Consider the following 14,578-nt stretch of genomic DNA (forward strand, 5'->3'; position numbering starts at 1 on the left):
GGCTGGGCTCCCTGTCAGTGCTGCCCTGCTCGCTTTCCTGGAAATGTCTATGAATAAAACAGGGTTGGTGGGCGGTGTGCTTGTCTTAGGCGAGTCCCTGGTGGGCATGACCCGGTGGGGCTTGTGTGGTGCTGGCTGAGGAAGGTGCCCCAGCAGGCTCTGGAGGGGGCCTATGGCTCTGCCACTTGAACCAGGCACTTCCTTTCTCCCTTGTGGGGTCCAGAGCCAGCCTTGACCCAAAGGGACACCGGGGTTGGGAAACACCTTGTGCGCCCCTCCCCGGGACCCGCAACGCCAGCTCTAGGCTCAACCACCGAGGTCGGTCCGGGTGTTTCTGCTGGAACTGCCTTTCCCTCAGCCCCATAAATCTCTGTGGAGTGACTGCCAGGACTTCAGAGCCCATGGCCTCACCCTGATTTACAGGGGAAACTGAGAGCCTGCGGCAGGATGGGATGGATTTAGCCACTGTCGGTGCTCGGCCACTGTCACCTGAGAAAGCATCCAGCAGCATCTCCCAGGGGCCTCAAGGCCTGCAAGAGACCATGGGTTTCCTCTACCCTGTGCCCACATTCCCAGCCCTGCCCTCATGCCCAGGAGATTAACCCCTCAGCCAGAGGGCAAAGGGCATCTGCCTGGCCGGGCCTGTACTGACACCACAGGCACGAGGCTGGGGCCAGCAGCCTCCTAGCCTGCTCCTCTAGGGATGGCTGGGAGGATGGGGAGGGCTGAGCACTGACAGAGGGCCCCGCCATGGACTAGGTCTGTGGCACCCATAACCCTGCTCAGTCCAGCACAGCTCTGGCACCCTAGAGGGTGAATGAAGCAAGAAGCCACAGAGAACACTCCAGAGAGCCCTGCCCTAACTCTCCTGCTTCTTCAGAAATGGATTCCCAGAATGGAGAAAGAGGTAGAGTGAGACCCCAGGGTGCCTGCAGAGGGGCTCCTCACTCCACCCCGCTCCTCGCTCAAACCCCCACAGCCCTGGCCGGCTGTGTCCACCAGGGCTGGGGGTGCCGATGCAGCAGGCTAGCTGGGCCTCTGGGTGGCTTCTCTGCAACAAAGAAGGACGCGGAGGCAGGGTAGAAACGACTGTGTATTCCCTGGTTACAAAGCGGGGCTGTGGCGGTCACCAGCATGTCCAGCAGGTCAGCAGACCAGCAGGGCCTCATCGTCACTGGCCTCCAACGTTGGGGAGCAGGGTGGTGGGGGACTCCTGCAGACACCCAATGGCTCTGGTGGGTGGGGGCCCAGGGTGCTACTGGCAGTGGGAGCCAGGGGGTGAGGGTCCTGGGCCGAGCAGGGCTCCCGAGGCGCTTCGGCAGGGGCCAGGCTGTCCACCAAAGAGTCCCTGCAGGCCTTTCTGTCCTTGTCCCCCAGCCTGCACTCTGGGTCCCGCAGGCCGGAGGGGGGCGGCACAGCAGATCCCGCCTCTGATGCATGGCCTGGGACACTGGGGGGTCCATCCCCAGCCACTGCAGGGCTGCCTGTGTCCGTGAGGGGTGCTGGGGGATCTGGGGTGGTCCCCGGTGCAGGCTGGAGGAGCCCGTCCCCCAGCACCGTCTGTGAGGTGCGCGCAGCGGTCAGCAGTGGGATCTGTCCCCGGGGTGCCCGCGGCCGGTGAAAGAGCCGGTTCCAGAGGCGGCCGAGGCGGCGGCGGGAGGGCCCTCGGCGGGAGGCGTGCCTGCGCATCTGTCTCCGCATGGCTGTGCGAAGGTTCTGTAGCACCGAGGCCTGGAGGGTGGGGCGGTGGCTGAGAGGGCAGAGGTCAGCACGACCCCAAGAGACCAACTCGTTCTCCCCAACGTGGCCGTGGTGGCCCCCCACATCACCCTGCCCCGGCCTCACCTTCCGCCTCCCTCGACCCCTGGGCCATGCACTGTCCGACCTGGCCCCTAAGTCTCCGGGTCTGGGCGTCCTCTGAGGTCCAAGCAGGAGCCCCGCCCGGATCTCACCCTCTGGCGCTCACCTGGGACGCACTGTAGACGGGAAAGTCCTCCACGGGCGGAATGAGGCCCTGCGCGATGAGCTGCCCATAGGACGGGGGTGCCTCCCGCCGCACAAACTCAGCCTCCAGGCGCGTCATCTGGGTTTCGAAGGCCCTGAAAGTCGCGGGCAGGAGGGCAGCATGGCGGGGCTGGCCAGGACCACACTCTCCCTCCGACATACACGGGGCCCCCAGCCCTCCACTCTGACCTCCCAGGACGCACAGGAGAAGTCCACCAGCCGGAGGCCTGAGACTGGGGATGCAGCCCTCGCGGCGGAGCGCGGCGCAGGGAGCCCCGCCCCTTCCCATTGCGGCGGCGCGACGCGGCCCCGCCCACCTGTACTCCTGCGTGCGCAGCGAGTAGAGCTTGAAGGCGCAGCCCAGGGCGATGACCAGCAGCAGGCCGCACACCAGGCTGCCGATGAGGGCGGCGGTGATGACCTTCCGCGGCACCGCCGCCAGACAGCCGTGCTCGTCGCTGCCGTCCTGGCAGTCCTCCTGGCCGTCACAGCGCCACGTCTCGAAGATGCACAGGTTGGTGCCGCAGTGGAAGGTGCCGGGCTGGCAGGAGAAGCAGTTCTTCTCGTCGGCGCCGTCGGGGCAGCTCTTCTGGTTGTTGCAGCGGTCGGCGGGCGCGTAGCACAGGCCGCTGCCGCCCTCGCAGGGGTACTGGTCAGGCGGGCAGGCGGGGCAGCCCTGCTCGTCGCGGCCGCTGGCACAGTGCCACCAGCCGTCGCAGCGCTGCGGCTCCGAGAAGCAGCCCTGCTCGCCCGCGTCCCCCGCGGCCCCCTCGCTGCTGCTCCCACACGGCTGCTCCCACGGGAGGCAGTAGCCCTTCACCTGATAGGTGGCGTTGAAGCCGTGGCCGGCGCTGCGGGCGCGGGCGTGGTAGGCCACGGTGAGGCGGCCCTGGGCGGCCTCCAGGCTCACGGGCCGGTGGTTGCTGCGGTAGGACAGCGTCTGCAGCAGGCGGTCCCCGCGCTCGCCCAGGCCCTCGTACACCTGCACGTAGTCGTCGTAGCCCAGCCGCAGCTCCAGCTGCAGCAGCACGCGCCGCGGGTCCTGCGTGTCCACCAGCCACGTGCAGTGAAGGTCCGAGGGCCCACGGGCTGCGCCAAACAGGTCCGGGGAGGCGAAGGAGCCGTAGAAGCTGCCCAGCCGCCGGCCACACGCCAGGTCAGGGCAGCCGGCCTCGTCGGAGCCGTCCCCGCAGTCCTGGGTGCCATCGCAGCGCCGCTCGGCGGGCAGGCAGCGCGTGGAGCGCGCCCCGCTGCACGGGAAGGTGCCCCCCGGGCACAGGCTGCCGGGTGGCTCAGAGGCAGGCGCCGAGCAGTTGCCCTCGTCAGAGCCGTCGCCACACTCGTCCACAGTGTTGCATTGCCACGGCCCGGGCAGGCACTTGCCGTTATCACAGCGGAACTCGTCTGCCTGGCAGGACGCCTGGCCCAGCTTCCCTGTGGGGTGAAGAGCATGGGGGAAGGGGGCAGTCAGGGGAGAGCAGAGCCTCCCTCCAGCGTGGGACCGGGCGCCAGGAGCAGGTAGGGTGGTTCCCCTGTCCCGGGGTGGCAGGGCCTCTCCATGGCCACCCGAGGTGCAGAGACCCCTCAAATGCCAGAGTGGGCTCATCCCTGACTTGACCGAAGGGTGAGGGGTGAGCCACTCACTCTAGCCAAGTCTATGAAGTGGGGTCAGGGAGCTCGAGGGGCTGACCGGTCCCAGTCCCCCGACTGACTGGGCTGCTGGGGAAGACCCTGCAGGGAGTGGGCCAAGAGAGGGTACTGCCTGGGCCCTTGGAGCCCTCGGGCTCTGTGGTGCCCTGCCCCACCGTGCCGCCAGCATCACCTCGGATGTACGAGAGACGGAAGCCCTGGGCTTGGCCGGAGCTGGAGGCGTCAGAGTGGAAGAAGATCCAGACGTGGTCCCGGGCAGAGATGAAGGCAGGCGGGATGGCAGAGCCACAGAGCCGGAAGGCCTCCTGGCGGGGCGGGGCTGCTGGGCCCAGCATGAGCCAGTCCAGGGAGCACTGGTGGGACTCCTCCACGTCAAAGTTGCGGAAACTGCCGGGGCAGAGAGGAAGGAGGACCGTGGGTGTGGGCGGGCAGGCAGGGAGCCCACAGACGTGAGCTTACGGCAAGGGTGGCCAGCCACACTGGTCCCTCTACTCCTTCATGCTGGGCCTCTTAGTGGGACCCCAGCCACCATCCAGGGGCCTGAGGGCAGCTGCATGAAGAATCAGAACAACCGTGGACATCCCCATTGAGGCTCTGGGAGGGCCTCACCTTTCTGCCCTCCATCAGCACACACAGTGCCCACCCCAAAGCCAAAGTGGAGGGGGAGTCAGTTCCTTCCCCTGACACTGTCTCTTCAAGGGCAAGACCCAAGAGTCCAGATCCCTCCCACACTGGGTCTGCTGGGACAGACCTAGCACAAACTCACAGGCTTATCCAGTGAGGGGGCACACGCACACAGGGCTGGCCTAGCCTACATCTGGGTGACAGCTTGTCTCCTGGGGAGAAACGCTGGAGCTGGCCTCCCACCCAGGCTATAGGGCAAGCAGGCCACAGGGCCAGGGAGTACCCTAGAAGTGGCCAGTAAGGGTGGAGTCTTTGAAGAAAGAGTGCCTGAGAGCCACGGCCCTGCGGCCACAGGGAAACTGGCAGAACCACCAGGAGAGACCCCCATCGTGCGCATCACATCCCTGTGCTTTGGAGCTAGGGAGTACCCGGGCCTGCTGGGCTTTGGCATGTAGGAGAGTGACACCCCAGCCACACACCCCATGGCCACCCCAGGCCAGGGGTTTCAGCCTCAGTTCCACTGTCTAGCCACCTCATCCCAGCACCCTCTGCACATCCCTGCAGCTACAGCACCGGGCTCCTGCCTGGCTCCCTCTCCTGCCGAGACTGCCCCCAGACCCCAGGGGAAAAACCCTGCTCTAGGCTCCATGCCAGCCTGGCCTCAAGCCACCTGCAGGACACTTCTGCCACCTCAGGGACAGCTGGACCACGCCAACCAGTCCCCAGGGCTTCTCTCCCTGGCCGGGCTGAGGTGACTGACAGCCCCCACTCCTCATGAGAGAGGCTCTCGCAGAAGTCCAGCAGGAGAGGCAGCCAGCTGCAGGGACCCACAGAGCCCGGGGCACGCTCACATGCTCACACGTGCCCACACACATGAACTTACACACATATCTGCTCACAGCTGCCCTCTGTACCTGTTCATACATGTGCTCACTCACATGCACGCACTCACACGTGCTCTCATACATGCCCTCTACACCTGTTCATACATGCACTCACGTGCATGTACCGTCACACACCCACACACTCTTTCACATACACACTCACTCAGCCTGTGTAAGGCCCACGGAGTCTCCCTCTGATGCCCTAGGTCCCCTTACCTGATGGTGATCATATCCCCACGGTCACCCTGGATGTACCAGCTGCAGTTGGTGCCCGGCGGGTAGTTGAGGGGCCAGGCTGGGCTGTAGATGACACCCCGCCGTTCCGTGTGCTGTTCCAGCTTTCCGCTGCAGGCAGCTGTCGGAGAAGAGGCTGAGAAGTGCTGGCCTCCCGTTTGGGTGGGAGGTGAGGTGGGAGGCCCACTTGATCCCGCCCATGGCTTGAGCACAGGCCTGCCCCAGGGTGGGATCAAGTCAGATGAGGGTAGCCATGGCCAGGGCAAGGCCAACCTCAAGACTTCACTGGAATTCCGTGTGGAGGGCCAAGGACGCACAAGGACTCGGGGCACCCTCAGCTCCCAACCCTGCCTCGTGCACCAGAGTGTAGGTCTCATTCCCCACTCCCGGCAGGGCTGCGAATGAACCCACCGGCAGTCCCCTTGGCACCTCCGGGGTGCAGCCTGCGTGGACAGTCCTGCTGTGGTTCCCTGCCTGCCCTCCCTGGTGTAGGTATAAATACAGGCCTCAGCCCTGGGAAGGGAGGGGCTTTGCTCACCCAGCACATATTTACTGAGTAGCTACTAAGTGCCCGGCACAAGTACTAGGTGTGCTGAGTAAGACAGTCAAAAGCCCTGCCCCATGGAGGCTGCCGGGAGAGCAGACATGCTGATCTCTGGGTGGAGTAAAGATCATAACACAGGCCTGCAGGGAGGCCAGTGTCCAGATGTGGCTGGAAACACAGGCTGAGTCTGCTCACACCTTGTGTGGCACTGGGGTTTCATCCTGAGCGTAAGTGGGGAGCCACTGGAGGTAGATGTCATAACCAGACAAGGAGACAGGCTCAGAAAGGATAAGTGACCTTCCCGTGGCCACACAGCAGTAGGTGGCGGAGTCAGACTCGACCCTGGTCCCCTGGTAGGATCGGCCTCTCACTGCCATCCGCGAACCCACGCACCAGGGACAAGTGCGGGTTATCATTCCAGCCAGTATGGTGAAGCAGTGTCACCACGCCCAGCCCTGCCAGCCTCACTTCACCCTCTTCATTATCCATGCCTCTGCTTCCAGCTGAGCCCGCCTAGCCTGAAGACTGCAGAGCTGACCCCGGTGTCAGGCAAGGTCCCTGCACTTGGCCACACCCACCCCTCCCAGCCCCTGCAGCCCTCCACCACACCACCTCATCTGATCCTCACAAAAACCTGTGGCAAAGGCAGGGCCCATTATACAGATGGAGAAACTGAGGTCAGTAACACCACCTCCTCACTCTCCCACTGCCTGGCACCTTCCACTGTCGCCCTAGAAACCAGGGTCTCTCTGCTGGCTCTTAACAAGACTCTTTGGGACCCCAAACTGCACGGCTGCAGAAAGGAGAGTGGAAGCCTCCAGCCGCCTCCCGTGCTCATAGGACTGTGACCTGGAGGTCCAGGTCATCTGATACTCTGACTAACAGGGAAGTGGAAACCCCCACAGACAGTTCACAAAAGCCTCAAAGAACTAGAAGAGAAACACCACACTTAACCCTAAAACACGGCTGGGCACCCTTGGGCTGCCGTCAGAGCCCCAATAGTCCCTGGTCACCAAGGCACCAGCCAGGCCTCTCTGCTTGGCACTCACCTGTGGCCCGGAAGGCCAGCCTTCCTGACCCTCAGATTTCTCACCTATTAAGCAGGAGCATTATTGCACCTGCTTAATAGGTAGATTAATAGGTAGAGCACCCAGGAGGGGAAGGACAAGGGCCCCTTCCCTCTGACAGATGAGCCCCCCCCCCGAGACCCTGGGTGCTGACCAGGGGGCCTGGGAGGTGTGAGGCTATGAAACCAAAAGAAGCTTCTCCTCCTGGATGGTGCTGGACAAGAGATTCACAGGCAGGGAGAGCCTAGTATGGCTGGCTCAAATCTCTAAAGCACATGATTAACGAGAAGTCAGGAGACTCCGTCAGCCAGGGTGGGAACCACCCTTTGTTGCCTTGACCCTCAGCCCCTGGGACAGGGCCTGGAGCAAAGCAGGGCCTAGTCTGTACCTACCCTGGCCAGGAGGCCTTCCTCAGTGACAAAACACTCAGGCCAGGGTCCTCACCCACAGTGGCTGCAGAAAGCCAGGCCCGTGCATCTTCTACAGGCATCACCTGCCTCAGCCAGAATCTTCCTCTAGACCTACGTCTATCCTCCTTTCCAGAGGCAGGCAGCCTGTCTCTGGAACCACCAGTCAAGTCAGGAGCAGATGACTAGACAGCAGCCAGCCCAGCCCTACCTCTCAACAAAGCCCCTGACAGCATGTCCCCCACACAGCCTTACCCCTGAGCACTCCCCAAGGCTGCCCAGAAATTCCCACCTAGGCGGCAGCGAAAGCACTCAGTTTGCTCTTCTCCAAAGTGGGGGCACAGAGCTCATGTCCTCCGCAGCCATCAGCCTGGCCCACTCACAGTGACCGTGGAGCAAGAGAGAGGGAGCTGCGAGCTCTGGTCAGGGCCTTCTGACTGGACGCTGCTTAGCCGTGAGCCTGGAGGCTGCCACCAGCTCAGACAACCAACTCCTGGCCTCTGCATGACAGCAGCCTCACTCCCACCCCAACAAGCCACCCCGGGACCCGGGCACAGGTGGGGGAAAGGCCTCACAAATCCAGTTCCAGGGCCCACATTGCCAGGCACTCCATTCCACCCTAGGCCTCACCTTGTCCATCAGTAAAATGGAGCCCATGGGTGCTGCTTGTCTCAGAGGTAGTCGGGAAATTCTAGGAAAGTGGCAGCCTCTAGGCAGATATTCATGTGATGGGGTGAGTGGGGGTACACCCTGCGTGGGTGAGGATCCCACAGAGTGTGTGATGACGGGCAGGTAGTGACAGGTGCTAGGAGGACCGTACGTTTGCAGGATAGAGGGTGTGCGGTGTCGGGGCAGAGAAGCCTGTCTGAGCTTTAAATGGAGGTGACCCGTGTTCACTCCGGCAGAAGACCGCTCGGCCCTCAGGCCCGGGTGGCCCTGCTCAGGGGGGCAAGGGATGAATGAGCACTTTCAGACCAGCGAGCGTCCTTCTTTCCTGGTCCAAAGAGTCATGAAATGCTCTTGAGGAAGCATGAGCAAGGCCTGATAGAGCACAATTTGTGGATCTGGTTTCCAGAGGCAATCAATACTCCAGACAACCTGCCTGCTCTAACTGCACAGCAGAGAGCTGGGGGCCCCACCCCGGTGCTCGGGGAAGCTGCCAGGGGAGTGGAAGGCAGCCCGGACACGCTGTCCAGGTCAGGAAGCTGGCGCCACGGCAGCCACACGGCCTAGCCCAGAGTCCGGGGTGCGGGAGGTGACGACCTGCGGCAGGACAGGGGCTGAGAGGCCAACACCCGTGAGGTTTCTAGGCAGTCCAGCTGGGCCCTCAGGGGTGTCTGGGTGGTCACCTCAGGCAGCCAGAAGCTGCTCTCCAATGCTCTTAGCAATGCTAGCGGGACAGAGCTAGACTCCAGGAGAGCTAGGGCCCCAGATTGCCACCTGTGGCCACCTAGGCCGCCACGCAGTCAGGCTCCCAGGGCGCCACGCATAGGCGCCCTGATGCGAACCGCGGCCCCTGAAACTGGGGAATGAGGGCCTGCTGAGAACAATGTGGACCCTGGCTGAAAACAACCAAATGTGCAGACCTGGATGGCTGTCTTTGTCTCCCTGACACTACGAGGGAACCTTGTCCCTATAGCAACACTGTTCTAAACCTGGGGCACGGGCATGTGGCAGATGTGTTTGAGGTCACATGCCCACCCACCATAGCAGCAGAAGGCCTCACCTGGGGCTCACAATCTGTAAGACCCGGCCCCCCTCCCCTCCTCCTTCCCACTCTCTACCGTGGTCATAGACCCCTGACCCCGGCGGGGCCAGTCAGCCTCCTCTGGAAAATTGGGATGGGGAGACTGGGCAGTTAGCGGTGAGGGCCAGGACACCAGGCAGCCCTGGGGCTGGCTCGGTGCTGAGTAAGGCAGGGCCCCGGGCCAGCTGTGTCAGCAGAGGAGGCCAGACAGCAGGGAGCAGGAGATGATGTGCAGGGGGAACCAGGAGGGAGCCTGAGGAGCCACATCTGAGAGATGGGCCTCTGAAAGCAGCCTCTGTGGGCCCTGGGCCTCCCCATCCCAGTGACCCTGGCCAGCAGAGATCCCTCTCCCTGAGCCAGCCTCAGTGGCTTTCTGCTACGAGGCACTGAGCAGAACGAGAAGTCCCAGGTGCCTCCAAACCACTATGCAGCCCTGCAGACAGCAAATGAGTCACCGACCCCCCACGTTGGAGACCACACATTCTCCCCAGCTCCCTAAGGCCCTCCTCAGATGCCCCCTGGTGGCCCCAGGGCCCTGAGGGCCTGGGCTTCCCCGCAGCAGCCCCCTCAGCAAAGAGCAAACACCCTGATGGCCTCAGTCTCCCCTCCTGCTCCTGACAGTCTTTGCTGGCCCTGGCATTGGGCCAGAGCACAAAGATGGCCTGTGGATGGCTGGACCCACTCGGACAGGAGGAGGCAGGGAGGAGCAGTTCTGACCGTGTGTCTTGGGTTCGGTAGGTCTACTTGGCAACCACCGATCCCAGGGCCAAAACATCAGCCAAAGTGTTCATCTCTCTCCTGCACACCAGCTGGCCTGAAGCTGGTCTTTCCCAGACAGACCAGCTGAATCCAGGCTGAGCCACCTACTTTTCTAACTCACAACCAAGTCAGTATTTTCCCTGCTCTGGGTGATCCTGGCACCAGGTACCCGGCAACTGGACCCCACCCCTGTAGCCTCAAGCCTGCCAGAGTCATTCAAACTAGCCCATTCTGAGCTGTTTCCCCTTCCCTGCCTTGACTTCCCCCCTCTCAAGACACATAGGTAACAAATTTGTCAATGGCATTGGCCTCTCTGTGCCATCATCCATTCATACCTTTATAAATTCAATCCCAGGTATAATTTTAAAACAGGCAAGCATCTCATGGTGCCTTGTGGCCTCAGGGAACCCCACAGTCTACAGGAAGCACAATCTGTCGGTTCTACTGGACCTGTGACAGTTTGCTAGTGGCATTAAGCCACCATGTGTCATTGCCATGCTGAGCACCTTGCCTCATTTGCCCATTGACCCTAATAAGCAGGCTCTGAGGTAGATCCTGTTATCGCATCCATTTTAAAAAGAGAAACTGAGACTCAAGGAGGTGTAAGCTTGCCCAGGGCCTAACGGCTCCTTTGTGATGCAGAAAAAATGCCCAAGGACTGAAGCTGAAAGAGGCCAGCTGACCTCAGGGGTGGACAGGCCCTGAAGGCCTGTCCACCTCAGAGGTCACTAAACCAGAAGGACAGGGAGGAAGGGAAGAAAGAGAGAAGCATCTTACTCACCTAAGGCAGGGACTGCGCTGCTGAGCCGCCCAGTGAGGACGATGTTCACTGTGGGAAATACAGGGAGGAGTCAGTAGGGGGCAGTGGCTCTTGGGGACCCAGACACCTGCACTGAGCCAACAGCAGCCCTTGATGGGCACAGGACAACACGGCCAAACCCCTGGCTGGTTCTCTTCATCTCGCAGGGCAAGGCCCAGAGTGCTGCTGCCACAGAGACTTCCACTCCCACCCGGTCCTGCCAGATGGGCAGAGGGGAGGACCACAGAGGGTCTCAGGACCCACCCCCCACTCCCGCAGCCAAAGAGAGTGGGGTGCAAGGTCGGCTGCACTCTGGCTGCTCCCCAGGCCTGGGAATTCTAACTCCTGTAGTAGGATGGGGTGCATTTCTGTCTCCCCTGTCCAGCTTGGGAATTCATGCCTGGACCACCCTGGTTCAGCCTGGATAAGGGCTCTGCCTGCAAGGGGGCCCCTGCCACTTGGAAGGGCTTCCTCACTCTGAGGGGCCTTGCCAGCCACGGGGTCTACCAGCAGTCAGGGCAGGAAGAAGCAGTTCTGATTACCACATTTTATAGGGATGCACAGTTAGCAGGATTCACGGTCCACTCACTGTGCCATGCTGACCTTGAGAAGAGAGGCAAAGAAATCTGCCACCTACCCCCTCAAGTATCCACCTGCATGGCCTTTGTCCTTTGCTTTCACCTACTGCTTTCCTGCAAGGGGGTTATAGGACCAAGAGGGGAATATGGGCAAACTCAGCTTCCCGGGGCTCAGGATGCCCCCTTCCCCCAACATCAAGGATGCCAAGGGAGGCAGAGAGCATCTCTGCCCAGGTCAGCCCCCGACTGGTGAGGAAGCAGGGGCAGATAGATGCCCCCTCTGAAAACACCCAGGTTCTGCTAGGCAGAGCCCATGCCACATCTGGGCAGGGAGGGCCCCCTGGGGGAAGCCCAGCACCCAGCAGCTCAGAGTCCAGAGAGCACATGGTACTAACAGACTGGGGAGTGGACGCTTTGGAGGGGTGGGGTCCCAGCCCTTAGCCATTCACACAGCTGAGGCAAGGGGCCTTCCAGAAGACTCAGAGCTCCCTGATTATTGAAGGGCAGAGGAGGGTGCAGCTGAACGCTGACAGGTTTCTTTCTTACTATGTCATTTCAGTAGCTTCAGCAAACCTACAGGGCTTACAGAATCTTCACTAGTGACACCATAGGGTGTCCCCTGATGACCCCAAGCTCAGATAATGGCCTCCCTCCTCCTCATGGTAAATAAAGGAGCCATGTGGGTTGAGGATTTAACTCCTTTCTTTCCCTCTCCCCCACACAGGGCGGTGGAAAGGTGGACAGAAAAACTCCCGGACAGGGCAGGAGTCCCTCCCTGCCCCCCTCAGGTGCCAGGCCTGGACAGGTCCCCGGGTCCTCCCCAGACACACCACTCGGGGCTGAACAGGCCTGCCCCGCTGGGTCTAAGAGACACAAAGGGAAGACAGGAGTCACTCTCCCAGCTGCCTCCCGCCGGCATCCTCAACGCGGCTCCCGCTAGCACCCGCCCCCGCCCCAAGTCCCGGCAGGAAACAGTTCCTTCTTCTGGGGACTACCGGCCGCAGACCCGCCCGCCTCGCCTTTGTCCGCAGCTCCGGAGGCCCCAGCCCCGGCAGGCCGGGCGGAAAGCCGCTGCCTGCCAACCCCGGCCGCCCGCACCACCCGGGCGCCCCGCGCCCCGGGATCCGCGCTCTGTTCCGAGCCGGGCGGGAGCCGGGGTTCGGCTGCCAGAGTCGCCCCCCACCCAGGCCTGACACCCCAGCAGGCCGGGGATCCAGGGGGCCGTCTGCTCGCGCAGGGCGCGTCCGGGAAGCCCCGGCCGGAGCCCGGGGGAGCGGCGCGGGCCGGGGTCGCCCAGGGCGCGGCGCGGAGCTGCGAGGCGGGGGCGCGGACCCACCCGGCCTGCGCGGCCCACTCACCCAGGCAGACGACGGCGAGCTGTGCCCGGGCGCCCGGCGCCCCCTCCGGCCCCGCGGTCGCCCGCTTCTCCATGCCGGGGCCGGCCGCCCGCGGGCGCCGCCTCCTGCCTCCCCGGCTGCGGCTCCGGCTGCGGCTCCGGCTCGGGCTCCCGCGGCGGCTGCCGGCCGGGTGCGGGCGGCGGCTCCGGCTCCGGCAGCGTCTTTGTGAGGCGGCGGTGCAGGCCCGCAGCGCGCGCGGGGCCACATCGGCCGCGGCGTCACGGGCCCCGCGGGGGCTCAGCGGCGGCCGCCAGGGAGGACCCCCGCCCGCCGCTGCCCCCGCGCCCCCGGCGCCGCGCCGCCGCCGGCCTGTGCCCGGGGGCCCCCGGCGCGCCCATGCCCCGCGGCGCGCAGCCCACCCGGCCCCGGCGCCCCCGGCCCACGCGGCCGGGTGCCGTCGCTGGTGCGTCCGTGGGTCTGTGGGTCCTCGCGGCCGGCCCCTCGCCCGCTCCGAGCCCGGAGGCCGCGCCGCGCCAGCCACGTGACGCGCCCGCCGAGCCGCAGTGGCGCTGGCCGGGCGGGGGAGGCGGCGGGGCGGGCCGGGGGCGCGCGCCCCGCCTCGGTGCTGGACAGCTCCGCGCGGCCGCCCCGGCCAGTCGGCGCCCCCCGCCCTCGAGCCAGGGCCCCGTCGGCTCTGGCCTGGCCCGCTCTTGGGGCCCACGAACTGGTCCCTCCCGGAGCCCGCGGGGCCGCTTGCAGGGGAGGGGAGGGCACCTGAGGGCAGGACCGCGCGAGGTGGCGCAGGGCTAAGGCCCGTCTGCCCGGTGAGGTACCCCTGTTCCTGCCCCTCTGACCTGCCACCTCGTTTGCTATAGCCCACCTGGCCCTGGCATGTCCCTACAATGAATCCTTCCGTGCAGAGCAAGGCGTGGGAAGAGATACTGGGGAACATCTAGCAAGCAGGCCTCTGGAAAACCACCCCTTCCTTCCGGGGACCCCGAGACCACCTAATCAGCCGGTCAAGGCCCTGGGGAATGGAAAGGAGGCTTGCTTCTCAGGCTTGGGGCTGGGAGTGGTGTCAACCAACGGGCTGGTCCCGAAGAGGCAGAATCCCGGGAGAGACAGGGAGAAGAGTGGAGGAGGCCATTTACGGTCAGACAGGGTCAACCACCCTTTCTTGAGACTAATGTGAAATCGGAGGTCCTGACATGGAGGTTTGGTATGGGGCTCCATGCCTGCCCTGAGCTGAGGTTCAGGACACCTCTTCAATTACCACCACTCCTCCTGATAGTCTCCTTTTTTTGGAGAGGAGGTAAAGAGAAACTGATACTGTATTAGTGAAAGTTGGAGACCCACTTTCACTGTGCAGGTCAACTGTGTGTGTGTGTGTGTGTGTGTGTGTGTGTGTGTGTGTGTGTGTGTTTTCTCTTCTAATTCCTTTGGTGATTTTTCCACAGCAGACTTCTTGAGAGACAGAGTAAACGATTTAAGAATCAAATAACAAGATAAATGACTCATTTATGGTAAAGAGCACTAGCCTACCATTATTTGGTTTCACGATTTCCCCAGACTGCTGACTTCTCATGTAATGGGCATTTATGCATGGCAAAAATATTCAACAGAATTGGAGAACTGACAAGAAGGGTCCAAAGTTTTGTTTCCACTTGAGGATTGCTTTCTAGATGCATGTTTTCCAAGCCGTGAAAAGAATCCAGGGTTGAGACCAAGGCCATGGGGAGTCCTATTGGAGCCTGAGGCAAAAGGAAAAATGTGAGTCCTTGTATACATTTATCGAAATGTATGCATGTATCAAAATATGCTCCCATATTTTAAACTGAGTGGAAAGGTTACTAAAAGCTCTACAATCACAAAACATGACCATATAGAAAGTCCCAAGTTGCCCAAATCTGTCCACACCCCATTATCAACCCTCATAAAGCCACA

At 62.6% G+C, this 14,578-nt stretch overlaps 1 protein-coding gene across 1 annotated transcript; it reads right to left on the reverse strand.

Annotated features, from left to right (window-relative positions):
* Positions 1-1,146: 1,146 nt before the first annotated feature.
* Positions 1,147-12,728, reverse strand: LRP3 (LDL receptor related protein 3). The gene is made up of 7 exons (XM_047077439.1): positions 12,656-12,728; positions 10,702-10,749; positions 5,379-5,517; positions 3,827-4,041; positions 2,322-3,438; positions 1,967-2,099; positions 1,147-1,731 (listed from the first exon to the last, which is right to left on the reverse strand). The coding sequence occupies exons 1-7, from the start codon at positions 12,726-12,728 to the stop codon at positions 1,147-1,149; spliced, it is 2,310 nt and encodes a 769-aa protein (XP_046933395.1).
* Positions 12,729-14,578: the final 1,850 nt, after the last annotated feature.

The sequence above is a fragment of the Lynx rufus genome, unplaced genomic scaffold, assembly GCF_022079265.1.
Source record: "Lynx rufus isolate CCGP_SWC_20201006 ecotype Redwood Valley unplaced genomic scaffold, mLynRuf1.p SCAF_16, whole genome shotgun sequence".
Lineage (NCBI taxonomy): Eukaryota > Metazoa > Chordata > Mammalia > Carnivora > Felidae > Lynx > Lynx rufus.

What these genes read in the sequence shown, in the direction of transcription:
- LRP3 (XM_047077439.1), bottom strand. Translation starts at nt 12,728, where the DNA reads ATGGAGAAGCGGGCGACCGCGGGGCCGGAGGGGGCGCCGGGCGCCCGG. An exon ending in CAGCGCAGTCCCTGCCTTAG is followed by an intron (nt 5,518 to 10,701) that starts GTGAGTAAGATG and finishes CTTCTCCGACAG; the next exon opens with CTGCCTGCAGCGGAAAGCTG. An exon ending in GGGGATATGATCACCATCAG is followed by an intron (nt 4,042 to 5,378) that starts GTAAGGGGACCT and finishes CTGCCCCGGCAG; the next exon opens with TTTCCGCAACTTTGACGTGG.